Source organism: Chrysemys picta, chromosome 5, assembly GCF_011386835.1.
Source record: "Chrysemys picta bellii isolate R12L10 chromosome 5, ASM1138683v2, whole genome shotgun sequence".
Classification (NCBI taxonomy): domain Eukaryota; kingdom Metazoa; phylum Chordata; order Testudines; family Emydidae; genus Chrysemys; species Chrysemys picta.
The window spans coordinates 120,762,186-120,785,763 of record NC_088795.1 but is presented as its reverse complement, the minus strand read 5'-3'; the positions used below and the strand labels follow the sequence as shown (position 1 = coordinate 120,785,763).

Here is a 23,578-nt window from a genome sequence, read left to right as displayed (position 1 = left end):
ATTTTAAAGCCTAGATAGAATTCAGCATACCTGAATATAAAGATCCACTAGCTCATTCTGCCTCAAAATATAATAGATCTTTCCTGCCTGAAGCCAGGCATATGCCTCTTTCTCTTTCTTCTGAAGGTCTATAAATATTCCAAGGCTTCTTTTGGTATATTCCAGAGCTGATCTGTAAGCCCTAGGTAAAAGTAGAAAGAAAGTAAATCCTAATAACTGAGTGCATATGTATAACTTTGTGATGCATATCATCCTTGTGTAATAAAAAGTGGGTTTACTATTTTCTGTCAGATTTCAAGATTCCTTCTTTTCATGGTATAATATTTCCCAGATGGTTTTGGTAAATAACCAGCTTCTCACATTTTTCACCTCTTCAAGTTTCGTTTTGTTTGATCCCTTCATCTCTCTGCTTTGTTAAATTCCCAGTATAAGAAAGTAATATTTTAGGATAGTTTCTTCCAGATATGTTCTTTCTTGTGAACAGTATCAGAGACAGATTGAAATAACCTCTCCTTGGCCCTGAATCTGCTGCCATGATGGTTAGTTCCTACAGTCCTTGTCGTAGAGCATTATGGTGCATTATGGGAGGAGGGAGAGCTCAGTGGTCTGAACATTGGCCTGCTAAACCCAGGGTTGTGAGTTCAGTCCTTGAGGGGGCCACTTAGGGATCTGGGGCAAAAATCAGTACTTGGTCCTGCTAGTGAAGGCAGGGGGCTAGACTCGATGACTTTTCGGGGTCCCTTCCAGTTCTATGAGATAGGTATATCTCCATATTAAAAAAAAACAAGTTATTTTCTTTCCAGACTGGTGCATTAAATCACAAAAAATAAATCTGTTTTCACTAGATCACCTTGAGCTGTAATCTAAGCAAGGTTAGGCCTGATCAGTACCCGTGTGAGAGACCTCTGAAGAAAACCCAGATGCTTCTTAAGCTGATGTTACTAACTCAGTAGATGGCACTCTTCCCTTGGAGTCAGTGCTAGGACACTGCTCTTGAAAGAGATGTCTTTCTGATGAGATAACCTAGATTCTGATCACTTGTGCTCATAAATATCAACATATTTTCACTAGATGTGTAAGCCCTACTGATCTGTCTCAGAATTCACCTGAGAATATTCTCAAATCACAGAAGCAGTCAACCAGTCATCCTGACCACATTCCCAATATATCCTTTCCCCTGAACATACAGCATAAGCATATCAAATAACATATTAAGAACGACACCATATTACAATGAATCCTTAACACAAACTATTTCAAACCTCAAATATTAGCAATGCTTTAACAATACATACCTTGCTAATGAAATGATTTTCCAAGGAGTATAAAGACATACCATACACGGCATAGGACTCCAATCCTGCAATCAGACCCACAGGCCAGATCCTTGTCTTGTGAACTCAGTGGGACTCTGCACAGGTACAAGGATCGTCTGGCATGGATTCAATTGCAGGATCGGGGCCAAGCTGGTTTGAGTCCACAGCCATTAGTGCAGACCACTTCCAGGATTTAGACTCCATTTCAGCCAAAGTATTTCATATCTGGTATCCCATACCTTAGCAACAAGGATGACTCCACTTCCTTGGTAGCTAAAAAAATACAAGCCTGATTTTCAAAAAAGTAGCCATAGGTTGGAAGGGTATTAAAAAAACAAACAAACAAAACCACCCACAAGAACTAGCATGACCCTTCAAAGCTCTCTCTTCATAATAGCAAAATGTTTTCTGTAGAAGACAAATACACACTTTACACTACTTCCTAGGGCTCCAATTATCCACATACCTTCAGAATGCGGTTCCTAATATTGATGACTTTACAATTTAACATCACAGACTAGGGGTTGAGTAAAGGCCAAGAATCATAATTCAGTTATCTGCCAAATTCACATATGGGCCATCAAGGCTGAATCCCCACTCTGTCACTCTAAAAATTAATACTTGCCACTCCAGGCTTCTATTAAACTCTCAAGGTTACAGTTTTTCTCTGACCTTGGCTTGGTAAACGCTGCCACCACCCAAATGCAAAAAAAAAAAAAAAAAAAAAAAACCTTGGGACCCAGGAAGAACACTTGGGACTTCCTCCCTTTTGGTTACCCTCAAGTCCTTTCACCATCCCCCCCACCCCTTCGGGGAAGAGCTGAGAAAGAAAACAAAGGAAATTAGCTGTGGCCACCAGCTAATTAAACAACACATGCACAAACCTCTTAGGACACCAAAAGTCCAATCCTGTTCTTAAAAAAAAGGTAAATTTTATTAAAAACAAAAAGAAAGAAAATACATCTGGAACGCAGGCTTTTGCTAGATTTTAAAAGAGAAATTCCAAAAATTAAGCAACCAAAATAGCTTTCTTGGGGGTTCAGCTTAAAGGTCACAAGCAAACAAAAGCATCTGGGGTTAGCACAGAGGAGATCCACAAACCTTAACAAATAAACAGAAATTAACCTGATCGCGTCTAGCTAAACATTCTGATCTACTGACACCTTTGAGTTGTTAAAAGTAGTTCTAGATATGATCTGATGATTTTCATATCTGGTTCAAACTTTACACAGCATTCCTGCCTCCCCGTCTCTTCAGCCCGGAGAGCAACAGACAAAGGGAAAGTTTCTTTCCCATTTTAAAAAGTTGTAGCCTTCCCACTGGCTCTTTTGGTCAGGTGCCCACTCCTTTTCTTTTACCTGTGGGCTTGTTAACCCTTTACAGGTGAAGCAAGTAGAGAACAGCTACCAAGAGGAATTTTACAGCTAACTGGCCGGCTGGGTGGTTATCAAAAGGGAACTACTCCCCCCATCTTCATTTATCACAGGGCCATTTGGGACTAAGGATCCCAGGTGACATGAAATCCATGTATTAAAACACACACAAAAGAATCAGCCTCTTCAATTGGTTAAAATCCAACTAACCTATGGATTTTAACTATCTCCTTATTCTACTCCAACTCCTCCTAAGGGTTTGCCCAGAGTTTACTATCATTAAGCATCACACAGCAGTTAATGACATTCTCAAAATCAGCCACTTGAACTTCAGCCCCTATAGCTAATTAAAATAGCTCTGCTTGACCACTGTGAATCAGACCTGGACTGAGACTAATCTTCTGTAAAGCATATCAAGTCCTCAAGTGATTGTTGTTGATAAATTCAATAATGCAATCTTAAAAAGTCAGGTATGTATAAGGTTGAGCTGAGTCCAATACAGCGGCTTTGAGAATATATCCCCCAAACTTGAAAAACCCTCTTGACCAAGCTTGGTTTAAAGCATTCTAGAGTCTCAAATAAATGACCCCCACTTAATCTGAGATGAAATAGCCCTAATCAGAGGAATCAAAATGGATGGGAAAAAACATCCAGACAATGCATCCAGCACAGATCTCAAAATCACTGAACAATTGCTCAGCAAGCGACACATGCACAGCCTCTCTCTTCCTCCCAGCCCCTGGGTAAGACACTTTTAATTATTATAGCTATAGATCAACTCTTGCAGTCAGCTCCTTTGTTTTTTCTTTAGTTAAACCAAATGAATATTACTCCTGGGGGAATTCTGCGCCACTGCCCAATGCAGAATTTTGCAGAAATTAACATTGTGCACAGACAATTTCCTTTCACCCACAGAAATGGGCTGCAATGCTGCTAGCCACCATGAGGGGCCACTGGACTCGGCAGAGCCCAGCTTGCATAGAGAAGACACTTCTGAGGGGAGGGAGAGGGAGCTAGATCACTGGTTTTCAAACTGTGGGTCACAACCCAGTACTGGGTTGCGGAATGTAAGGCACTGGGTCACGGCGGCTCTGGTCAGCACCACCTACTGGGCAGTTAAAAGTCCCATCGGTGGCGCTGCCTGGCTAAGGCACGCTAGTTCCTACCTGTTCTGACACCTGAGCTGTGCCCCAGAAGTGGCCAGCAGCAGGTCTGGCTCCTAGGTGGCCGAGGTAAGCCCGCACCCCAATCCCCTGCCCCAGCCCTGAGCCCCCCCAAACCCAGAGCCCCTTCCTGCACCCCAAGCCCCTCATCCCAGCCCCACCCTGGAGCCTGCACCCCCAGCCCAGAGCCCTGACCCCCTCCCGCACCCCAACCCCAAGCCCCCTCCCACACCCTGAACCCCTCATTCCTGGCCCCACCCCACAGCCTTCACCCCAACCCTCTGCCCCAGACCTGAGCCCCTCCCACACTCCAAACCCCTCATTTCCAGCTCCGTTGGGTGGCGGGCATCAACAATTTTCTTCAACTGGGTCACCAGAAAAAAAGTTTGAAAACCACTGAGTTAGAGGATTCCTGGCAGCTGCAGTTCCCAGCATGCCCTGAGGGAAGGAGAGGGTGGCACTCAGGAAACTCCATGCAAGCCTGGGACCAAGCATCAGGGTGTTTCTCCCTCTGGATCCCTTGGCTCAGGGCTGGGGGGTGGGGGAGGAGGAGGAGGAGGGGTGTCTGGGCAAGGGGGAACCTTGCAGCTGGGCTTTGTGGGGGAGGGTGTATTAGCTGGGGGAGCCCCCACAGATGAGCTCTGGTGGGGAGAGGGTTGTGGGTGTCTGGCCCCCTGGCTGGGGCTCTGGGCAGGGGTGGGGAAGAGGGCAGAGAAACAGGAACTGGGTTGTCATAGGGGTTTCTTTAACTCTCTACTCCTGGGGAAATTTGTGTGTGTGTCCATATTGTTACAGACATACTTGCTGATTGGTATTTTGAAATAAATTACCAACATAATTGACACTGGCATGATTATGTAGTGTTATTTTAACAAATAAAATTTGCAGAATTTTAAAATATTGTGCACTGAATTTTTAATATTTTGGTGCAGAATTTTTATTTTTTTGGCACAGACTGTCCCCAGGAGAAGAATGAGAAGCTCCTAGAAACGAAAGCTAGATGGCAGTGGCCAAAACCTGACACTATGCAAGTGTCCACACATTTTATCTATTCATGTCAGTTCTGACCAGCCATGCCTTCTAGGAATTGAGGCTTTCCTTGGTACGGACAGCTAATTGCACTATGTTTTGATGTGGACCCTTCACATACGCTCAGGACCAAGTACAGTTGGCCAGGTGCTGTGGAGATACAGAGGTAGGTGGGGAGAGGAATCAGTCTGCAGAGGCCACAGAGCAGCCATGTTGACACTCTGCAGTGGTTATTTTTTCCCAGTAACTGATGTGGAGCACTTACATGGCCTCTCTCTCAGGGAGAGAATGGGAGGATCCTCACAGACACAGATCCTTAGCTCAGCTCCTGGCTTGCCCACAGTCACCTTTCTCCCAGCTCCTCTATGCTACTACCTAGGGGATATATGTGTAAGAGGACTGTCCTTTGCCAGGGCTGCATGCCTCACTTGGATCCAGCCTCCCACACTTGCGCAGTGGAACTATGCTGCTCAAAGGCCATCAACATCCACAGAGATGGGGACAGGATTTGCCCTTAAATAAAATAGTTTTTCTAGATGTCCTCTTGCAATTAGGCTAGTAACATTACACTCATTTCACTGGGGATGTAGGCCTGATGCAAACCCAGGAAGTGTAATAATTCACTCTATTGGTGGCATCTGATTTCAAGTCTCAGGTAACTGGAGCACCAGAATCACTAATGCAGACAATAAAGTGAGGAGTTTGATCCTGATGTCCTGTGGTCAACACCCAGGGTGATGTACTCTGAACAAAGAAGCACCAAGCACAGCTGCATCTAAAAAGTATTTGAATCACTTCTGGCTGGCAGTATGGAACTTTGCAGGTGTCCCCAGTATACAAGTAAAACCACAGATAGGCAGAGTATTATAACAGAAGGATAGATAACTTTTGTTAACATCGGTCACAGCAGGGACACCAATAGGGCAAATTTTCAGAAGAGTTCAGCTTGTGGAGGGCTGCTGAGGATGGCCCCAACTGTGAGTGCTGAACACTGGAAAATCTGGCCTGGAGTTCATTTGAAAATCTGCACCAATTAAACTCTCAGCTGTGAAGGCAGACTCTGCAATTCCAAGCAAAGGCATATTAGCAGAACAGTGTGGGAGAAGACTGTACTGCCATTGCCAATACCCTGCCTGCTGACCTTACCCTCCAGAGCTAAATCTTTTCATGAGTACAAAACAAAACAAAACCAGTCGTTTAAATAGACCTCACCTTTCTGTGCCTAAAGAGAGATACAACTGACTGATGGTTTCCAAAATTTGTCCCTCCAAAACTTTGTCTGACATTTTCCTAGCCAAGGACAGTTGATATTCATTGTAAATGACACATTGAGCTTCATCTGGAACAACTGTAGTGTAGAATTGGCACAGCAACTGAACAGCTTGGAGCTGACCTGGGAAAACAGATTAGGAAATAGAAATGAATACTCAACATGAATCTTTATTTTAAACAAAAATGAAATGAGGCTTAAGTGAACTCACTCCTGTTGTAATCCGGAATTGCTGGAACATTGTCAGACATAATATCTTTTTCAGACATTGTCCTGTACCATGGCAGATGTACACTCCACTGCCACATCCCCCCTCTGCCTTAACTAGTGAAGACTGGAGATGACCTCATGCTTTGTGTCTGGAATAAAAGGTGCTAAAAGCATTGTTCTTTCTGCATCTCCTGCCTGCCGGTCAATGAAGTGTCATTCAGTAAGACCAACAGTGTAGCTGTTCTTGCCACCAGGTGGATCAAGTACGTGAAAAAAAAACTTTACTTAATTTTTACAATTTAAAATTAAAATTGATGTCCTCCACGTTTACTACACAGTTCATTTCCTCTCCAGACACTGCCTGGCTCACAGGCATTTTTCATTTACTTTTATTTTTGAACTAGTTTCTTTCTGTCAAGATTTTCATTTTCTACATAATTTCTGACAATCCTAAAAAGTATTCAAAGAGCAAGGACTTTGCCTCAGTTACTTCTCTTTGCCAAATAGCATGTGATCATATCATTAAAGATGGTCTCATGATGCATACACACAAAGGGACCTGAATTGAAGTAACCTCTGAGATCTTAATTCTGGCATTTCTGAATGCCTGACTTTGCAACCTATCAATTGAAGGTATGATCTTCATTACCATAGCATCTGAACTCCTTGCAATCTTTAATGTCTTTATCCTCACAACACCCCTGTGAGGTAGAGTATTATGATCATGGCCTACAAACAGAGAAGTTAGATAAAAACATATAGTACTCGGTTTTATTTCTTAATCTCCAGAACTTTAACACACAAGAACTAAAAAACAGAGAGAGAAAGCACAGTTCCTTACGTAGACAGACACAACTCACCCCACCTTGCTCTAGGCTGGCTCTCTGAAAACTGATAGCTGAAAGACACAGATTACGTGCTTTCCTACAGAGACCCCTAGCCTGCAAGCAAGACTAGAAAAACTCCTGAGATTTAAAGTGATATCTTATCATTTTAACATAGTTTTCAATATGTCACATAGGGAAATACTATTTCCCACTATTTTTTCCCCATTTCACAGTTGGCAAACAGACACAGAGAGGCTAAGTGACTTCTTCAGGGTCACACAGGAAGTCTGTGACAGGGCAGGGAAGTGAAATCATATCTTCTGAGTCAGTCTAGTGCCTAACAACTGGACCATTCTCCCTTTCTCCTCTCCTCTCTCACATGCATGCTTTCAGTGTAAACACAGGATTTCTGGGTTTTGAGTCACTCATATAACTGTCACATCAACTGAAAATAAAAAAATATTGCTTAAGCTGGAATGTAATAGATAGCAAACATTCCCAAACTCCCAGGGTACAGTAAAATGTATTTGAAAAACAAATGTACTTACTTTCCAAATGATTTGTTTCCATTGCCACCAATAATGCCCATTCATAATAAAATTGTCCTCTTTTCTTACGAGTTCCATTAGCATAATAACGTCCCAGTTGGAGGAGGACTTGAGTAAAATTGTGACCACAATCCAAGCTTGGAAGTCCAGAGAATAGCTTTACTGCTTTGACATAGTAGTGCTCTGCCAAAAAATTGGCTGCTAAATGCAGGCAGAGAGTTCCAAAATTAGCCAGAACTACAGCATGGTTGTGTACCATATCAGGCTCTTCTGAAATGTGCAGAGCTTTGTAGTAACTCACAACAGCTTGTTTTGTGTTGTTGGTTCGTTTCAAAGCAATGGCAGTCATATTATAAATAACACCTAACTGCTGAGGACTACTCAATGAAGAGTCTATTATGGTATTTAAAATGGCCAAAGCTACAGTATTTTGCCTGTGAAGAATATATAACCAAGCAAGTGAAATTAAATGGTTAATAGTTTCTCCAGCATGGGCAGAAGTATTGAAGTGCAGTACTTTGTCCATATAAACAATGGCTTCTCCATACAGTCTGTGATGACTGTACAGTTCCGATAAGCTAAGATAAATTGTGCTGCACAGTTTTTGCTGCTCATTGGTAAATGCTGAGGAAAGTGCCTGTCTGAGATAAGGCGCAATTTGGGATGGGAGCATTTGCCCAGCTTTCCTCAGCCTATGGAGTTTGGGAGCATTTTTGGTGACTAAATCAATGCTTCTCAAAGAGTCCATTAGAGTATATGATCCCTGGGAAGAGGCAACCTTTATGCAACTTAGCACAATGTGTGGCAAGCATTTTTGACTGTAGAACTCACCTAGTTTAAAATAGCAGTCGGCTGACAGCGAGCTCTTTGGTAAATCCAAGTCATTATTCAAAAGCTGCAGCCTTTCTAGGAATGGTAGTGCCTCTTCATATTGTTTAAGTTTCGTGTAATGTTTTGCCAATAGGAAGCATGCTCTGGCTTCTGCATGCTTGCTCTGACTCAGTACTGTCCTCTTTAAAGCGTACCTTAGTATGTCAGACTCCATGTCAGTGCTACAGATGTAGTTGGGAATTCCCATGAGCAGGGAAGTAACCTTGTCAAAAATATGAGCACATTTTTCTTTGTTCTTCTGTTTCAAGTAGATGACTGTTAGATTTGTATAAAGAGCAACTACAAGATACAGGTCACTAAAACCTCCTCTTATAGCTCCTAAGGCTTCTTCAAAATAAACGCGAGCTTGGGAAAATTTAAGCTTTCTAACACTCAGTCTACCCAAGAGAAAGCATAACCTTGTTAGGGCCCAAGGCAGATTTGCTTTCTTTGCTGCCTCCCTTGCCAGTCCAAAATAGTCAACCAGTTCGTCTTCACCAGTGTAGCCATAAAATGTGGTGTTAAGAAACGGGAAGGAGAAGTCATACAGGTTTTTGAAGTGCACCTCATACTCTTTACTGTTTAAGAACAACAATAATGACTCAAAGACCCCAGACCCTTGATCTTCTTTATCTTCTTGTATGCAGAAACGTGGCTCTTCAGCCAAGGCACAGGTCTGCTGATTTGAAGAACTAGGAAAATCGTTCCCTTGACTAGATGTTCCTTTCAACTGGAGCTGGAAATCTTTACATTTCATAAGGGCTTCTTTTACCATCTCCCTCATTCTACTGGAGTCTGTATTAGATGAGGGATGTGGCATTTCTGAAATTCAAAAGCAATTTAGAGATCCAACTAAATACATGAATATAGACAGATTTATGGAGCAGGAAATTCAAGCAAAATTAATCGACAGACAGTGGTGTAAAGAAAACATAAATAGAACTTTCATTTTCTCTTTAGAAGACTTTTAATGTTTATACTCTTCAATGAAGTAGAATACTTGTGTGAGGGTTATAAATACAGCTAGTGGGAAAATGGTTGTTTTTCCCCATTGAAAATTTTGACATTTTTTAAAACAAAACAAAACAAACACACACTTTTCCCCTCCAGGTTTTGGTTGCTAAAAACTGCCGCAAATTGAAATAAATTTCAGGCAAAAACTGCCAAAAACTCTCTCTCAAAATAAAATAACAAACTTAAATCAGTTTGGGCTTTTTGTTTGTTTGTTTTCTGACAGAAATATATAACATTCAAGAAAAGAAAACACTCTACAAAAAATTTCATTTAGTTGAAAACCCAATTTTTCAACTAAAAAAATTAATAGAAATTTTCCAACCAACCCAAGTCATAAAAAGCCATCCTATTAACTGTAATGATATCTCTTTGTTTCTCTGAGCATAGGAGTATGCTGGGAAGATTAAAGATGTAGCAGGCCTATAGCCTCAGTGATGAGCCTTTTTCAGTTAATGAAAAATGAGTCTAGAATGAGTCAGATCTGTGCTGTGTTTGGTGCAATCGCAAATAAGAAGCAAATCCTGCTTCCTTCCACCCTCCAGCAATGGAACTAGCTCAGGGGGATTGGGAGGGGGAGCAATGTGCAGGATTTGGTAGGCCACTCAGGATATGCAATTCCCCTGGTCAGAGGAGAGCCCAGCTTTGCAAGGACTCCCCTGCATGGTAGTTTGGAAAGGGACTAAAGGATGCTATAATAAGTCCTTCTGTCACACATCTCACCTCCTGGAAGGTGCTCTAGGGCCACAGAAGCCTATTACTGCCATCATGACCTCCAACCTAGGGGAAAGTTTCCTCTTCCAGTCTATGGGCCAGATCCTCAGCTGGTGTAAATTGACTTTAATGGAGCTACACCAATTTACACCAATTGATGACTGGTCCTTCTCAGTCTAGGTTCTCCTACTGCTGCCATCACTGTGACATCTGAATGCCTTATACATTTATTAAAGGGAACAGAAGACGTTATCCATATCGCTCTCCTTCCCCAATTCTCTGAAGGCTTCTTTCCCCACATTTTGTAGATCTCACTAGTTCTCAGCCCAGGTAGTTGGGGTTAGCACGGGGGAGAGGAATTGCCCATAGACTTTGTCAATTAGGAAAAGAACAATTGAGTATCACTAAGAGTTTATGGGGGCTGCACATTTAGAAAGTTCTGTGAACTCCCACGAATTCCTGCCCCAAAACTATCCAGCAGGATTCTCATTTTATATTTAGAATGTAAGCTTGTAAGAGCAGGAACCATCTCATTGTTATGTGTGCGTTCAGTGCTTAGCACAACTGAACCCTGATCCAAGACGTAGGACCAAGATGCAACAGCAATACAAATAATAATATTAAATGACAGCAAAACATCATCAGGAAAATGCTCATGAGATGATCACACCCTAAGAGCATGAAAGTGTTTGTAGCAGATTCTGAACACTTCATGAGTGTCACATAACACATTCTGCCTGCCTAGCCAGAGAAATTCACAGCAGGACTGCATGACAAGGGAGGTCTGAAAAGGAGTATATAACAACAAAAGTATATAACACAAAACCTTTCTGTGAACAGACACAGAAGGGGGGGGAGAATCATACCAAACGGAAACAACAATTTTAAAATATGAAAACCTATTAATTGTCCTACAATAAGATCAGAAACAAAGACCTAAGATGATCAAAAATAATATAAAATATATTATACATTTTACCTTGTTCTTGAGGGTTCTGAAATTCTAATTCTTCTAATCTGTCTAAAAGAAAATGAAAATAGCACCAGTAATTATACCTTGTCTTTTCTCCAGCAGGACTATTTAATCCTTTCTACCTATAGTATTCAGGTGGGTTATGGATGTTAAAAAGAATGGATCATTGATATAAACTTGTAAAAATTAACAAAAAGCTTAGTTCACTGGTGAGCTACTCCTATGCTTATGATTCACTTCTTCTACACTATTACAATCATTCATGTTCATTACACAACATGTAATATTTAAGAGTAACTGTACCTCTGCCTGAACATATGGCAGTGTACAGCTATAAAAGTAAAACTGACCTGGAGTTAAACCAGGTGGCAGTTGCATTACACAATATCTAAATTCATCTATTGGTAATATTAGAATATATTTTTGGTATCTATGACTGGACAGTGTAAAAATATAAAGCTCTTCCCTAGAATGCAGTATAACCCAAAAAACACTATGTTATAGCATTAGCACATTATAACCCATATATTTTCTAACAGCCATATTCATGATCCAGATTTAAATGCTATGTGTGTTTAACAGAGCACATCTAAAGAAGAGCTAAGAATGGTCATATTATGTAGAACAGACCATCAAATCTTCCACAAAGGATTTCTAATCAATCGCAAACAACCTCCATAACCGGTATTTGTATCTGGTTCCTTAACAAGTTCTGGCTTACGTCAATTCCTGTAGGATAATTTGTTTGATTGCATATTCTTCTATTGATGTTTCTGATGAAATTCAGTTACTCACATTATAATGAACGACTTCATTGTCCTTCACATGCTAAATGCAACATAAAGCTGCTAAGAGTGAAGGAAATGACTGAAAGTCTAAAATATAGACTCATGGAACTATCCTGTTAAAGCAGGTTTGAAACTTTTTTATTTTAGAAGCCATTTAGAATGACATGTTGAGCTAATTAATGGTTTTATACTAGTACTTGCAGTATTTGCTTTGTTGTATATCCCTTATGATTCTTTTGTGCATAAATGCCAAAATAGAGAGAGAGAGAGAGAGAGAGAGAGAGAGAGAGAGTGTGTGTGTGTGTGTGTGTGTGTGTGTGTGTGTGTGTGTGTGTGTGTGTGTGTGTGTGTGTGTGTGTGTGTGTGTGTGTGTGTGTGTGTGTGTGGTCAGAGAGACTGCAGGAGCTCCACACTACCCAAACCAGGTCCTGCTGCTGAAGGCTCTATGGTGACCAGGAACTGCAGGCTGCTATTGAAGAAAAGCCTCCAGATCACAGTCAAGGAGACCCCCTCCTTCCCCTCCACCCTATGAGTCCATAAACAGGCCCTGTTTTGACTTTGGAAGGACAGAGGCTGAGGTACGAAGTGACCCAGGGAGCAGACTTGATGGCGTCCACCCCCAGGCTGTATATCCGACCTGCCAGTCACAGGGCCCCAGTGGAGCAGGGAGAGCCTGGGTTCCCCTACTACCAGCTCCACAGACTCCCACCACTGGATAATACCACTGGACTCCGATGCAACAAGCCTCCCCCTCCCCCAACACACTATAAGACATGTTCTCATGGCTCTTCTATGAAACTTCTCCAATTTATCAACCTCCTTTCAGAACTGGACACAGTATTCAAGTAGTGGTTGCACCAGTGACAAATGCAGAGGTAAAATAACCTCTACTCCTACTGGAGATTCCCCTATTTATGTATCTGAGGATTACATTAGCCCTTTTGACCACTGCATTGCACTGGGAGGTCATGTTCAGCCACTTATCCACCACCACCTCCAAATCTTTTCCAAAGTCATTGCTTCCCAGGATAGAGTCCCCCATCTTGTCAGTATGGCTTACAATTTTTGTTCCTAGCAAAGTGGGAGGAGAATGGCCCCCTATTGTTTCTATCTGTGTATGGAAAAGTGAGAGGGCTTCTATAATAATAATGACTTTACATCAAAGAAATAACATTCTCTTTCTCATAGCACTGGCATTTTTGAACTGACAGATTATAGCTATTTTTCTACACTTTGAAAGCTCATTCAAGCATAGAGGTGTGTGTTTGCATTAGTATTCGACCTTAACTGAGAACAATACAATACAGTATTTGGCTGTATGCATTGCATCTTTTATAATGCAGCATCCTATAACATTTTAAAGCTGCAAGATCGATTTAACTGTGAAACCGTTTCTTGGGGGCATGTTGGAGCCACATTGTTTGAGTCACTCAAAAGTGCACAAAAAAGAATGGGTGAAAACCCTGCAGTGACAGTCTTGCGTCAGCAGGAGACTTGTGTAGATGATCTAAAAGGACTTTCCATATGAAATTTCTATGATATAAATGCACCTGCCAATAAAAGTCAAAATGCCTATAAATGGGGAAAACGTCTCACTGAGATAGAGAAAGAATCAATAAAAATAACTGAGGAGTAATGGGAACTATGCATGCATCCTGAGGAGAGAATCCATCCCTCAAAGAATAGAACCTATCCTTACCTACTCTATACACAGTGCAAACTTCTGTGTTTGATGTTTGCTTCAATACATGCACCACATCCTCTTCCACAACATTTCTTTCTTTTGCAAAAAAAGTTCTCTCTTCCTCCTCAAGAAAATCCAGATTTTGTTGTCTACAAAAGGGAATAGTAAGTTTGAACAACAGCTATGATCACATTTCTTATATCTTATTCCTTTGTATATTTGGCTTATGCAGCACACAGACATAACATGCACCGTGTCCCCCTTTATTAGCTTGCCTACTAGAGGATATCAGCCTGAATCGGCGGGTAGAAATCGACCTCTCGGGGATCGATTTATCGCATCCCGTTGGGACGCGACAATCAATCCCCGAATCGACGCTCTTACTCCACCAGTGGAGGTGGGAGTAAGCGCCGTCGATGGAAAGCCGCAGAGGTCGATTTTGCCGCCGTCCCTACAGCGGGGTAAGTCGGCTGCGATACGTCGAATTCAGCTACGCTATTCGCGTAGCTGAATTTGCGTATCTTAAATCGACCCCCCCCCCCCCGTAGTGTAGATGTAGCCTCTCTCTTTTAGTTCAGGTGTCATAGGTCTGAGCTGCAGAGCTGAAGATCCCAGGTTTAAACCCTGCTAACAAACCATTCCAGGTTTATTATAATTTGTGCTTGTTACAGGAAATGATGGAAATCTTTGCATTATCATAGAATCAATTGTTGTGTGTACAAAATTGATATTGGTAACTGTGCATGCAAATATGTATTGATAATGTCAATTGTCCATGCTGGTAATCCCTTTTCAAGCACATCAAAGGAAGTTTTATCTAGGGTTGCCATACGTCCTCTTTTTCCCCGGACATGTCCGGCTTTTCGGCAGTCAAACCCCCGTCCGGGGGGAATTGCCAAAAAGCCGAACATGTCCGGGAAAATGGCGGCTCTGCTCCTCCCCGACTCTTCGGCTCTGTTTAAGAGCCGGGCTGCCCGAGCGCTACCGGCTTCGGGCAGCTCCCGTGCCTCCGGACCCTGCGCCGCCGGAGCCCGGGAGGGGAAGTGCCCGGCTGGGGGCACAGGGTCCAGAGGCATAGGGGCTGCCCAAAGCCCGAGCGCTACCGGCTTCAGGGTTTGCTGGGCAGCCTCCAGACCCTGCGCCCCCGGCTGGGCGCTTCCCCTCCCGGGCTCCAGCTGTGCTGGGGAAGCGCCGGCTGGGGGCACAGGGTCTGGGGGCTGCCCGGCAAACCCTGAAGCCGGTAGCACTGGGGCAGCCCTTTCCCCCTGGCTGGGAGTGGAAGGGAGGAGAGGGCGGAGTTAGGGCGGGGCTAGGGGTGGGGAAATGGGCGGGGCCAGGGCCCGTGGAGGGTCCTCTTTTTTTATTTATGAGATATGGTAACCCTAGTTTTATCAATATTCCTGTATCATGGTAGCATTTTATTACAACAGTCATTCAATGTGGTAAGATTGCCTGTATCATGATATTGCTTTTCCAGTAATCTTTAAGGGCCAAATTTTCAAATGGGCCTCAAAAGTTGCACCTGCAAGGTTTTATAAGCATACTGTTTCCATGTACAAACTCTCCATACGTTTGAATCAATGAGCTCCACTCAGTTCAAGATGATACAGCCTGCAGTGCCCACAGACTGCACCTCAGAATAGAAGTGTTTGCAATCTATCCTAGGAAAGTTAGGAGTTACCCTCAGGCCACTGCCAGGTTACCAGTGTGGTCCTCGGTTGAGGCTTGGATGCCTCTGTCTAACATGGATCACTGGAGTCACTGAGTGTGGAGACTACTGAAATGGAAAGACCGGTGGCAAGGAAAAAATAGACTGAACCAAGTGGATACGATGCGCCTTCTGGGACAACAGGAACTGCTCACATTTGGATCTGGGTTACTAATGGAAGAGAAGCAGCTTATGCTGCACTTTTCTTTGTTTGTGTTTGTTTATACAAGTGTATGTCAGACAATGGAAACTCTCTCCATAAAGAGATCTAAGAGTTTTACAAACAAAAAGTATATTAAAAGACTTAAAAAATATTTTACTGTGCCCCTTTAAATTCATTGTTTAAAATACTATGCACATAGTACTTACTCAGTTCCAGAGGCGTCAGGTTTAACGTGGCTGGTCTTTACAAAACCAATTTGACCCGTCAACATATGCCTTCCAACAAACCACTCCAGGCATTCTATGAAGTAGCCAATTATTTCAATATTGTCTCCACTCTGGAAGCTAATCTCTTCAGGCACAGCACTTGCATAACTAATCACTGCTCGAGAAGATCCCGTAGCTGCATAATAAGGTTTTGCAGATACATTAATTTGAGAATATGATAATATGGCTACATAAGCATTTAACATCATGGTGTCTCAGCATAATGAGGGAGAATATTATGGCCAAAGACAGTCCTGGCATTGCTGTGAATTGCACTCATGGTGAGGAGAGATTTATTACTTTTTGATGCTTTAAAGCAAGCAATTGCTGTTTAGAGCACTTCAGTATTGTATAAAGTCCTTCAACCCATATAAAACAGTATTTAAAATGTATTCAAAATTCCACCTGGTTTAAAAGGTGAACATAATGGTAATTTACCTACTTTGCTAGTCTGTTACAAAAGAAGAGGTGAATAGATTTTGCAACACCCGCTTGTGAGTTTGATAGAAAGAAAATCCCCAGAAGGAGGTTACAGTAAACCCTGTTGAAGCAGGAGCTGGTATGGTCCAAACAACAATGGGGATGGGACTGCAATTTGCAATCTAAATATCCCCACATAGGCAATGTCCAATGTTATATAGATGCATCTAACATCATAAACGTGTATTATTTAGAGTTAAATACAGCATGGTGCTGTTTTCTTAGGTCTGGAACAGTGATTGGTTCCTCTGGACACTGTCCTGACCACGACATGTCTGAGGGATGCTAACTAGCCCTGGTGGTAATCAACAGATCAAAAAATTGAACATTTCAAAATTTTAAAAAAATCTAGAAAGATGTTAAGAAATTTAATCCCCTCTTTCCTCCATTTTTTGAAAAGCTTGTGAGCTGATTGACATGTTTAAGATTTCAAATTTCAAAAACAAACATTAAAATAGAGTCATTTCTGCTTCCTTCCAATCAATCCAGTAATTACTAGTGCTCTTATTATTCTCAGATATTACCTACAGTAAAATCCCTCTAGTATTGGTTTCTAGTTGTCAAAGCTACAGGTCTTTTGGTGACACTGATATTTTGCCTAAGAGCACCAGGATTTGTTCTATAGTAAATAAATGTGAATCCATGCATGTCATACCTGTTAAATAGATCTAGGACTATGTTAATCTAGAATTATAATGATTGGGATAAGTCAAAGAATGGAAAACAAAATAAACCATAGTTAGAATGTGTGTGTGTGTGTGTGTGTGTGTGTGTGTGTGTGTGTGTGTGTGTGTGTGTGTGTGTGTGTGTGTGTGTGTGTGTGTGTGTGGTGCATGCACATGCGCACGCATGCACGTGTTCATTATATATAAATGCTTTCAATTTCCAATATTCCTTCTTTTCTTTACAAACTTTAAATGTCAGGCCTATGGAATAGTTTATTAATACATTTCTTTTGACTGTATTATATTATTTATCTACTTGATATAGGTGCCTTGAAATATGAATGAATATTTATGAGAAAAACAATAAAATAAAATTGAAAAAGTCAAGACGATAGACCTTCAGAGTTTAGACACATGCTAGACATCATTGCTAGACATTAATTAGACACATGGCTATTGCCTGTAAAGCACTTCTGGATGAAAGATGCTCAGTAGATATACCATGCTTAAATATAGTTATAGGCAGAGATTTCTGCCAGCCCTCCTATATTACAGCACCATAATTGCTATGGCAATTTTGCTATTCTAGTACAACTAAATGAGAAGGTGCGAACATTACCAAACCCTGTAAAAATCTAGCTCTGGGAATTTATATAATGCTGTTTAAATATCTATAAAATGAGATGCAAAAGTTTAGATAGAGTTTCTTACCTATTTTCTTGCTGCATTTAGACTCCATTTTGCTAGCAAAATTAACAGGATCAGAGTATACTTTAAGAAACCATCTAGAGGAAGGAAAAAAGGGCACTGGAGTAAGTATCTGAAACACCTCCTAGAAGGTTTTCATAGTGGCAGGGATATTCTAAACTTCTGTTTCTCCAAACTTTTATTCATTTCAGTGCTTCTGCCTATACACTTTAAATACATATGACATTTATCAGTGTGGTAACTGAGCACCATAGAATCTGAAGGAGGCTGGAAATATAATGAATGATATTCTGTCCATTTCTTGATTATGCAAACGGTGTCATTGTTGAGCACTCATTACAGGTACAGCTGGCTGGAAGAAGAAAGGGGAGCTGGGGAGGGGGAGAAGGGGGGGGGGGGGAAATCACAAAATTTTCCACTATTTTTTCCTAATTCTTGGTTGAAATTTTGTTTTGATGCATATTTGATTACCAGCTCTACCTCAAAAAGGTATTGATGACCTCAGCATTAAATTATTCAATATGGCAAGTTAACTACGCAGCAATAGCTGAATTTAGTCATATAATAGAGCTGGGCTAAGACATTCAATGTGAAATTTAACACTTTACGCATTTCCCTGTTTTAAAGTTTGCAGAGCTTTAGTAAAAATACCGTGGCTCATGTACAACTCTTTAGCTCTTTGGGGCAGGGACTGTTGTTTTGTTCTGTATTTGTACAGTGCCTAGCACAATGCGGCCTAGTCCATGATAAATTAGTAATAGGAATAATAATAATCCCTTTTTGGTCAAAGGGAAAGATAGGCTCAATTATCTGTGAAAGTTTCAACTATATTTTACAAATACATTTCATATTGTGAGTATCAGCTGGGATGGGTTACAGGAATGAAGTCAAATGGTATTTGTTTTGCTTTGCTGATTGGTTCAACTAACCCATTCGCTCAGGAGGGTCAGCAGAAGCCATTTTGATTTGCTTTGACTTGTTTTTCTAGAAAAAGAGGCTGTATTTTAGGTGTGCTCCTTCTGCCGGTCATTAAAACAAAAAAACAAAACACAGCATTTCTGCTTTTCTTCTAGAGGTCAGACATATTTCTGGGATTTCTTAGTAACCACTGACACCAACTTATGGCCCCTGTTTCAGCCTCAGATCTCTATGGGCCAGCAGCACCAATAGAGGGGTTCTCTGTTGATCAGTGCTTAATTTGTAATGAAAGAGGTGCCAGGGCTATAAATTGCCAAGCCTAGAGGTGCTGGGACTCAGCATTGGCACAAATTGAGTACCGATGCTGATCCCACTCATCTGAATTTAGGGATTAGTGACCCTGGGCTGATCCCCAAAGAGACTGCAGAAAGGAGCTTGACTGCCACCTGCCAAATAAGCTGGAGTGAGGTAAAAGTCCTTCCCGACTAAGATGATGTAAGTGAAAACTATTTTTTTCCCCACGTTTTGGTATTTTGAAAGTGAAAAATGCTCATCACTTTGACACCACTCCAGAGCTTTTCAAAACCTATGTCATTTCCATTGCATCCTTAAACATCCAAGTGGATAGCCACTAGAGTCAGACAGAAGGGATGTTGAATTAATATCCAATACAAAACATAGTAAACCATCTCCCTTAATACTGCATTATGGCATCAGCACTTATTTATCTGACTTGGTGTGGAACTTAAGAAGGAAATGAGTGAGAGACCTATGACACTCCTGAATAAAGAAGGAGGGAACCCTCCAAAGCCAGTTACAAAATGCCTGTATATAAATACACATTCTTATACATATGAAATAGAAACTGAAGTCAGGTGCCTACTGATGAAAAGGGATCAAAGTCTCTGCAGCAGGTTTAGCCAATAAGGTCAGGTCATCACCCAGCGATCCAGAGAGGTCTTCAGTAACTCTTCTGTTCTCTTGATAAACTTTCACTTCCACGTCTGCAGCCGTTGTCTCTCTTATGAGGTTGTCAGGACATAAGACAAAGAAAGTTCCTTAAAAAGAAATAAATATATTTCATATTTTACAGAGATTGAATTGTTTTAATGTCACATGTGGCTTTTAACACAAGCAGCTAGAATGACCATTTTAATTGATATTATTCAGAAGACTATTTTTAATCACAATTTTAACAGATTTTTTTAAATTCTAAATGTTTATTAGCCAGAGTGAATTTAATGCAAACTAAAATGAAATTTATACACCTCTACCCCGCTATAACGCAACCCGATATAACATGAGTTCGCATATAGCGCCGTAGCAGCGGGGCTTCGGTGGCACTTTAAAGGTTCCAGGGCTCCGGCTGCTGCAGGGATCCCCAGGGCCCTTTAAATCACCACCGGAGCTCTGCTGCTGCTACCCCGGGGCTGCAGCAGCGGGGCTCGCTGGCAATTTAAAGGGCCCAGGCTCCCGGCTCCCTACAGCGGCCGGAGCCCGGAGCTCTTTAAATCACTGCCGGAGCCCTGCCACTGCTACCCTGATATAACGGCGTTTCACCTATAACGCGGTAGGGATTTTTGGCTCCCCACGACCGCGTTATATTGAGGTAGAGGTGTATGTGCAAAATGTGGAGCAGAGTCAACAACTACTATTAACTGTAGAATTCTTTTAAATTGTAACGTTAGAAGGCATCAAAGGACTTAAGACACACTAGGTGATATAGTGCCCGAGGACCTGATTTTGCAATCCTTGCTAACTCATTGGTGTCAATGATAGTACTCATGTGAATAAGAGCTGCAGAATCTGGGTCATATATTTTTAAAGTCAGGAGGTTTTTAACATTCCTAGGTATGTTATTTACGGGGCTTGTAGAAGAAAAAAAGTTTTAAAAATATGTTCTGCAGCTATTTATGCTATTTACTGCCAATACTTCTAAAAAGATTCAAGATTCTTCTAACTTTGTACAATATTATGGTTTTTGTTCCAACTCTCTTTCTGCATACATTCTGATGCAGTTAGTGTCTGATTCAAGCCCAATGAAATCAGTGGAAAGGCTTCCATTGATTTTACTGGAAATGGATTAAACCCCAACATTTCACTCTTATATTTTCAAAAACAAAAATTTTAAGAGGCAATGGGGACTATACTTGTTTGTATATAATTATCCTTTTTCAAATACAATCTTCCTTACCTTCCTGTATTAAGAGACCTCTGTACATCAAATTTAGAGACTCTTCATTTATACAGACTTCAATTCCAGTTTCTTCTTGTTTATCTTCATTCTCTTCTTGGGAACAGAGCCAGAAAGACTGATCTAGCAACAAATTCTCCATGCAGTGATTTATAAAACCTAGTAAAAAATTAAGGTAGTCTCTTTAGTTAAATTAACACAGACTTCTCCAAAAGGCAATAAATGGTGGTTAGCAGTCCGACAATCCAAATTATTGCTTAAAATACAATGTCCAACTGCTGTTGGATTGCAGTGTTGGCAAAATGCACATGGAAAACTCTCATTGACATCAAGAGGAATTATGACAGACTCAAGGATATACACATAAGAGACATGACTGGATCAATGCTGATTTATTCATCGTAGTATCTGCTCAGTAGGAGTAGCAGTGAATTTTAAGATTTTCATTTCTTTCTACTGCCAACAAATAGCAATTTGCAAATAGCAGCAAATATGTAAGAGATGCATTTAAGAAAAGGCCATGAAGTCCAAATATTGATGGGGGAAATTTCAGAGTTCTAATCAAAGAGTATTTTGCATAGTCAGCTGCTCAGTGCCTCATGATATGTGCTGTTCACAAAGGTCTTGCCAGCCCATTAGCCATTAGTGCCTAATCCTCTTGACTTTCTTCACCTTACTAGACTTTTACTACCACTGCAACAAGTCCTGTCATCAGTTCCCTACTTCTTCCTAACATTTTTCATCCCTAACTGTGCAGAATTCAAGACTCAAGAACAAATACATTGGTATCAGGATCATGAATAAACTGAGCAAAACTATATGTCTACAAATGAAGTTCTCTAGATGGGAAACCTCATGGGATTTTCTATCCCTGACATATTTCCTTGCAGGATTCTCTCACCTCTTACTTAATCCTCCAACACTGGATGCTCAACTTCAGACACCTAAGAGGTGCTGAGCTCTCAAAACTCCAGTTAAAGTCAATGGAAGCTACCTGTGTTCAGCAGCTCTCAGAATCAGGCCTAAGGCCCAGATTTTCAAGGATCAAAATTTGAGATATCTAGAGCCTGATTCCAGAGGTGCCAAACACCTTTCAGCTGGAATTGGTAGTGGTCCACATCTCTTAAAAATCTGGTTCTAAGTTACTGAACTTAAGCACCCAAATATGTAGGCAACGAAAAAAACATGGACATGTTTGAAAAATTGCCTTTAAATTTCCTATATAAAAAACTTTCCATTGTGTTGTCAGAGATTAATCTGGCAGACCCAAAGAGCTAATCATTTCTATATTCTGAATCTTGTATGCCTTATATCTTAAAACTCTCACTAAATGCAATAGGACATAGAGATGATACCATTTGACAGAGTTCATTGAATTGAAATTGAGTTTAGAACATGCAAGGCCTATATTCGAATGTCCGCTTTGGAAGCTAGCTGAATAATTATGCATGCATGTGAACTAGAATATCATCCCTAGAATCATGCTATCTATATGACAAGAATGAGTTTTTTCTTTAAGATGCTGCTGTTAATAGGATAATTAAATCTCCTTGGGAAAGGCTGTATTAGGAAGATGGAGGCTTGGTCCAGTGGTTAGGGTTCTAGTTTGGGACATGGAAAACCTGGGTTCAATTCCTGGTTCTACTACAGATATCTTGGGTAAGTCATTTCATTTATGGAGATATACCTATCTCAGAATTGGAAGGGACCCTGAAAGGTTATCAAGTCCAGCCCCCTGCCTTTACTAGCAGGACCAAGTACTGATTTTTTGTCCCAGATCCCAAGGTGGCCCCCTCAAGGATTGAACTCACTATCCTGGGTTTAGCAGGCCAATGCTCATACCACTGAACTATCTCTCCTCCCCCCTTATCTGCACCTCATCTGCAAAATGAGGATAATCGTACTTCCCTACCTTAAAGGGTGTTGTGAAGACATAAAAGACTCAGGTGCTCAGATGCAGGGGGAGGGCTATAAGTATTTCAGATAGATAGTATTGCTTTAAAACAATCAAAATTATACATTAAGAACCAATGCTTTTATCTTGCTAATCCCTTTCAACAATTGTTTCCAGCTAATCAAAAAGTTATGTCTGCAATAAAAATACAACAAAAATATTGAACAGTCCTATGGATGAAATTACTTTACCAAGGGAATAGTAGGTTAAAAACTTCCATATTTCTTCAAATGTTTTAAATGTCACCACTATTAGGTCTTGGTCACTGTGAATAGACAACAATCTGGCAGACAGCTCCTAACAAAGCAAGCAAACACATTATTTTATTATAATCTTACAGGTAATAATAGATTCATTAAGGTATATTAAACATTTTTTCTTGCATTTAATGACTATCTAAACACACACAAAATCAGAAAATTAAAAAGCTAAGGTTCTTCATAGTGTCAGTTACTCATCCACATTACACATACAGAATAGATGAAAAAATACAGACTCCACTAACATCAATGGCAAAACTTCCATTGGCTTCACTGGAGCCAGGATTTCATCCAATACCCTTAGCTACCTGTTTGGGTCATAAACATTCACTTAAATGTATACTGTGGACAGATTTCTCATCTATACTCTAAAGCTACATTGGCAACTATAAAATTCCATTACAGTAAAATTCAGAATAAGAGTGTTTCAGTTTGTTGTTTTCTTACAGAAAATTTAGCTAAGCTTCCTTTGCCTACAGAAATGAA

General features: G+C 41.0%; 1 protein-coding gene across 14 annotated transcripts in view; it reads right to left on the bottom strand.

The window, feature by feature from the left end:
- Positions 1 to 23,578, bottom strand: part of SH3TC1 (SH3 domain and tetratricopeptide repeats 1) — a 63,149-nt gene that overhangs the window by 6,520 nt on the left and 33,051 nt on the right. For 9 of the 14 annotated variants that reach the window (XR_010601584.1, XM_065597108.1, XM_042855523.2 and 6 more), the window contains 10 exons: positions 23,024 to 23,129; positions 20,879 to 21,037; positions 19,568 to 19,742; positions 17,770 to 17,843; positions 15,854 to 16,049; positions 13,792 to 13,925; positions 11,311 to 11,352; positions 7,737 to 9,428; positions 6,094 to 6,274; positions 31 to 181 (listed from right to left, as the gene is read on the bottom strand). Coding sequence is in view for 13 of the 14 variants with exons in the window: in XM_065597108.1 (XP_065453180.1) it covers positions 31 to 181; positions 6,094 to 6,274; positions 7,737 to 9,428; positions 11,311 to 11,352; positions 13,792 to 13,925; positions 15,854 to 16,049; positions 17,770 to 17,843; positions 19,568 to 19,742; positions 20,879 to 21,037; positions 23,024 to 23,129 (2,910 nt within the window). In the remaining variant the exon portion in view is untranslated. The remainder of the gene's footprint in view (positions 1 to 30; positions 182 to 6,093; positions 6,275 to 7,736; positions 9,429 to 11,310; positions 11,353 to 13,791; positions 13,926 to 15,853; positions 16,050 to 17,769; positions 17,844 to 19,567; positions 19,743 to 20,878; positions 21,038 to 23,023; positions 23,130 to 23,578) is intronic. The other 5 variants (XM_042855516.2, XM_065597112.1, XM_042855517.2 and 2 more) reach the window with 3 other exon arrangements.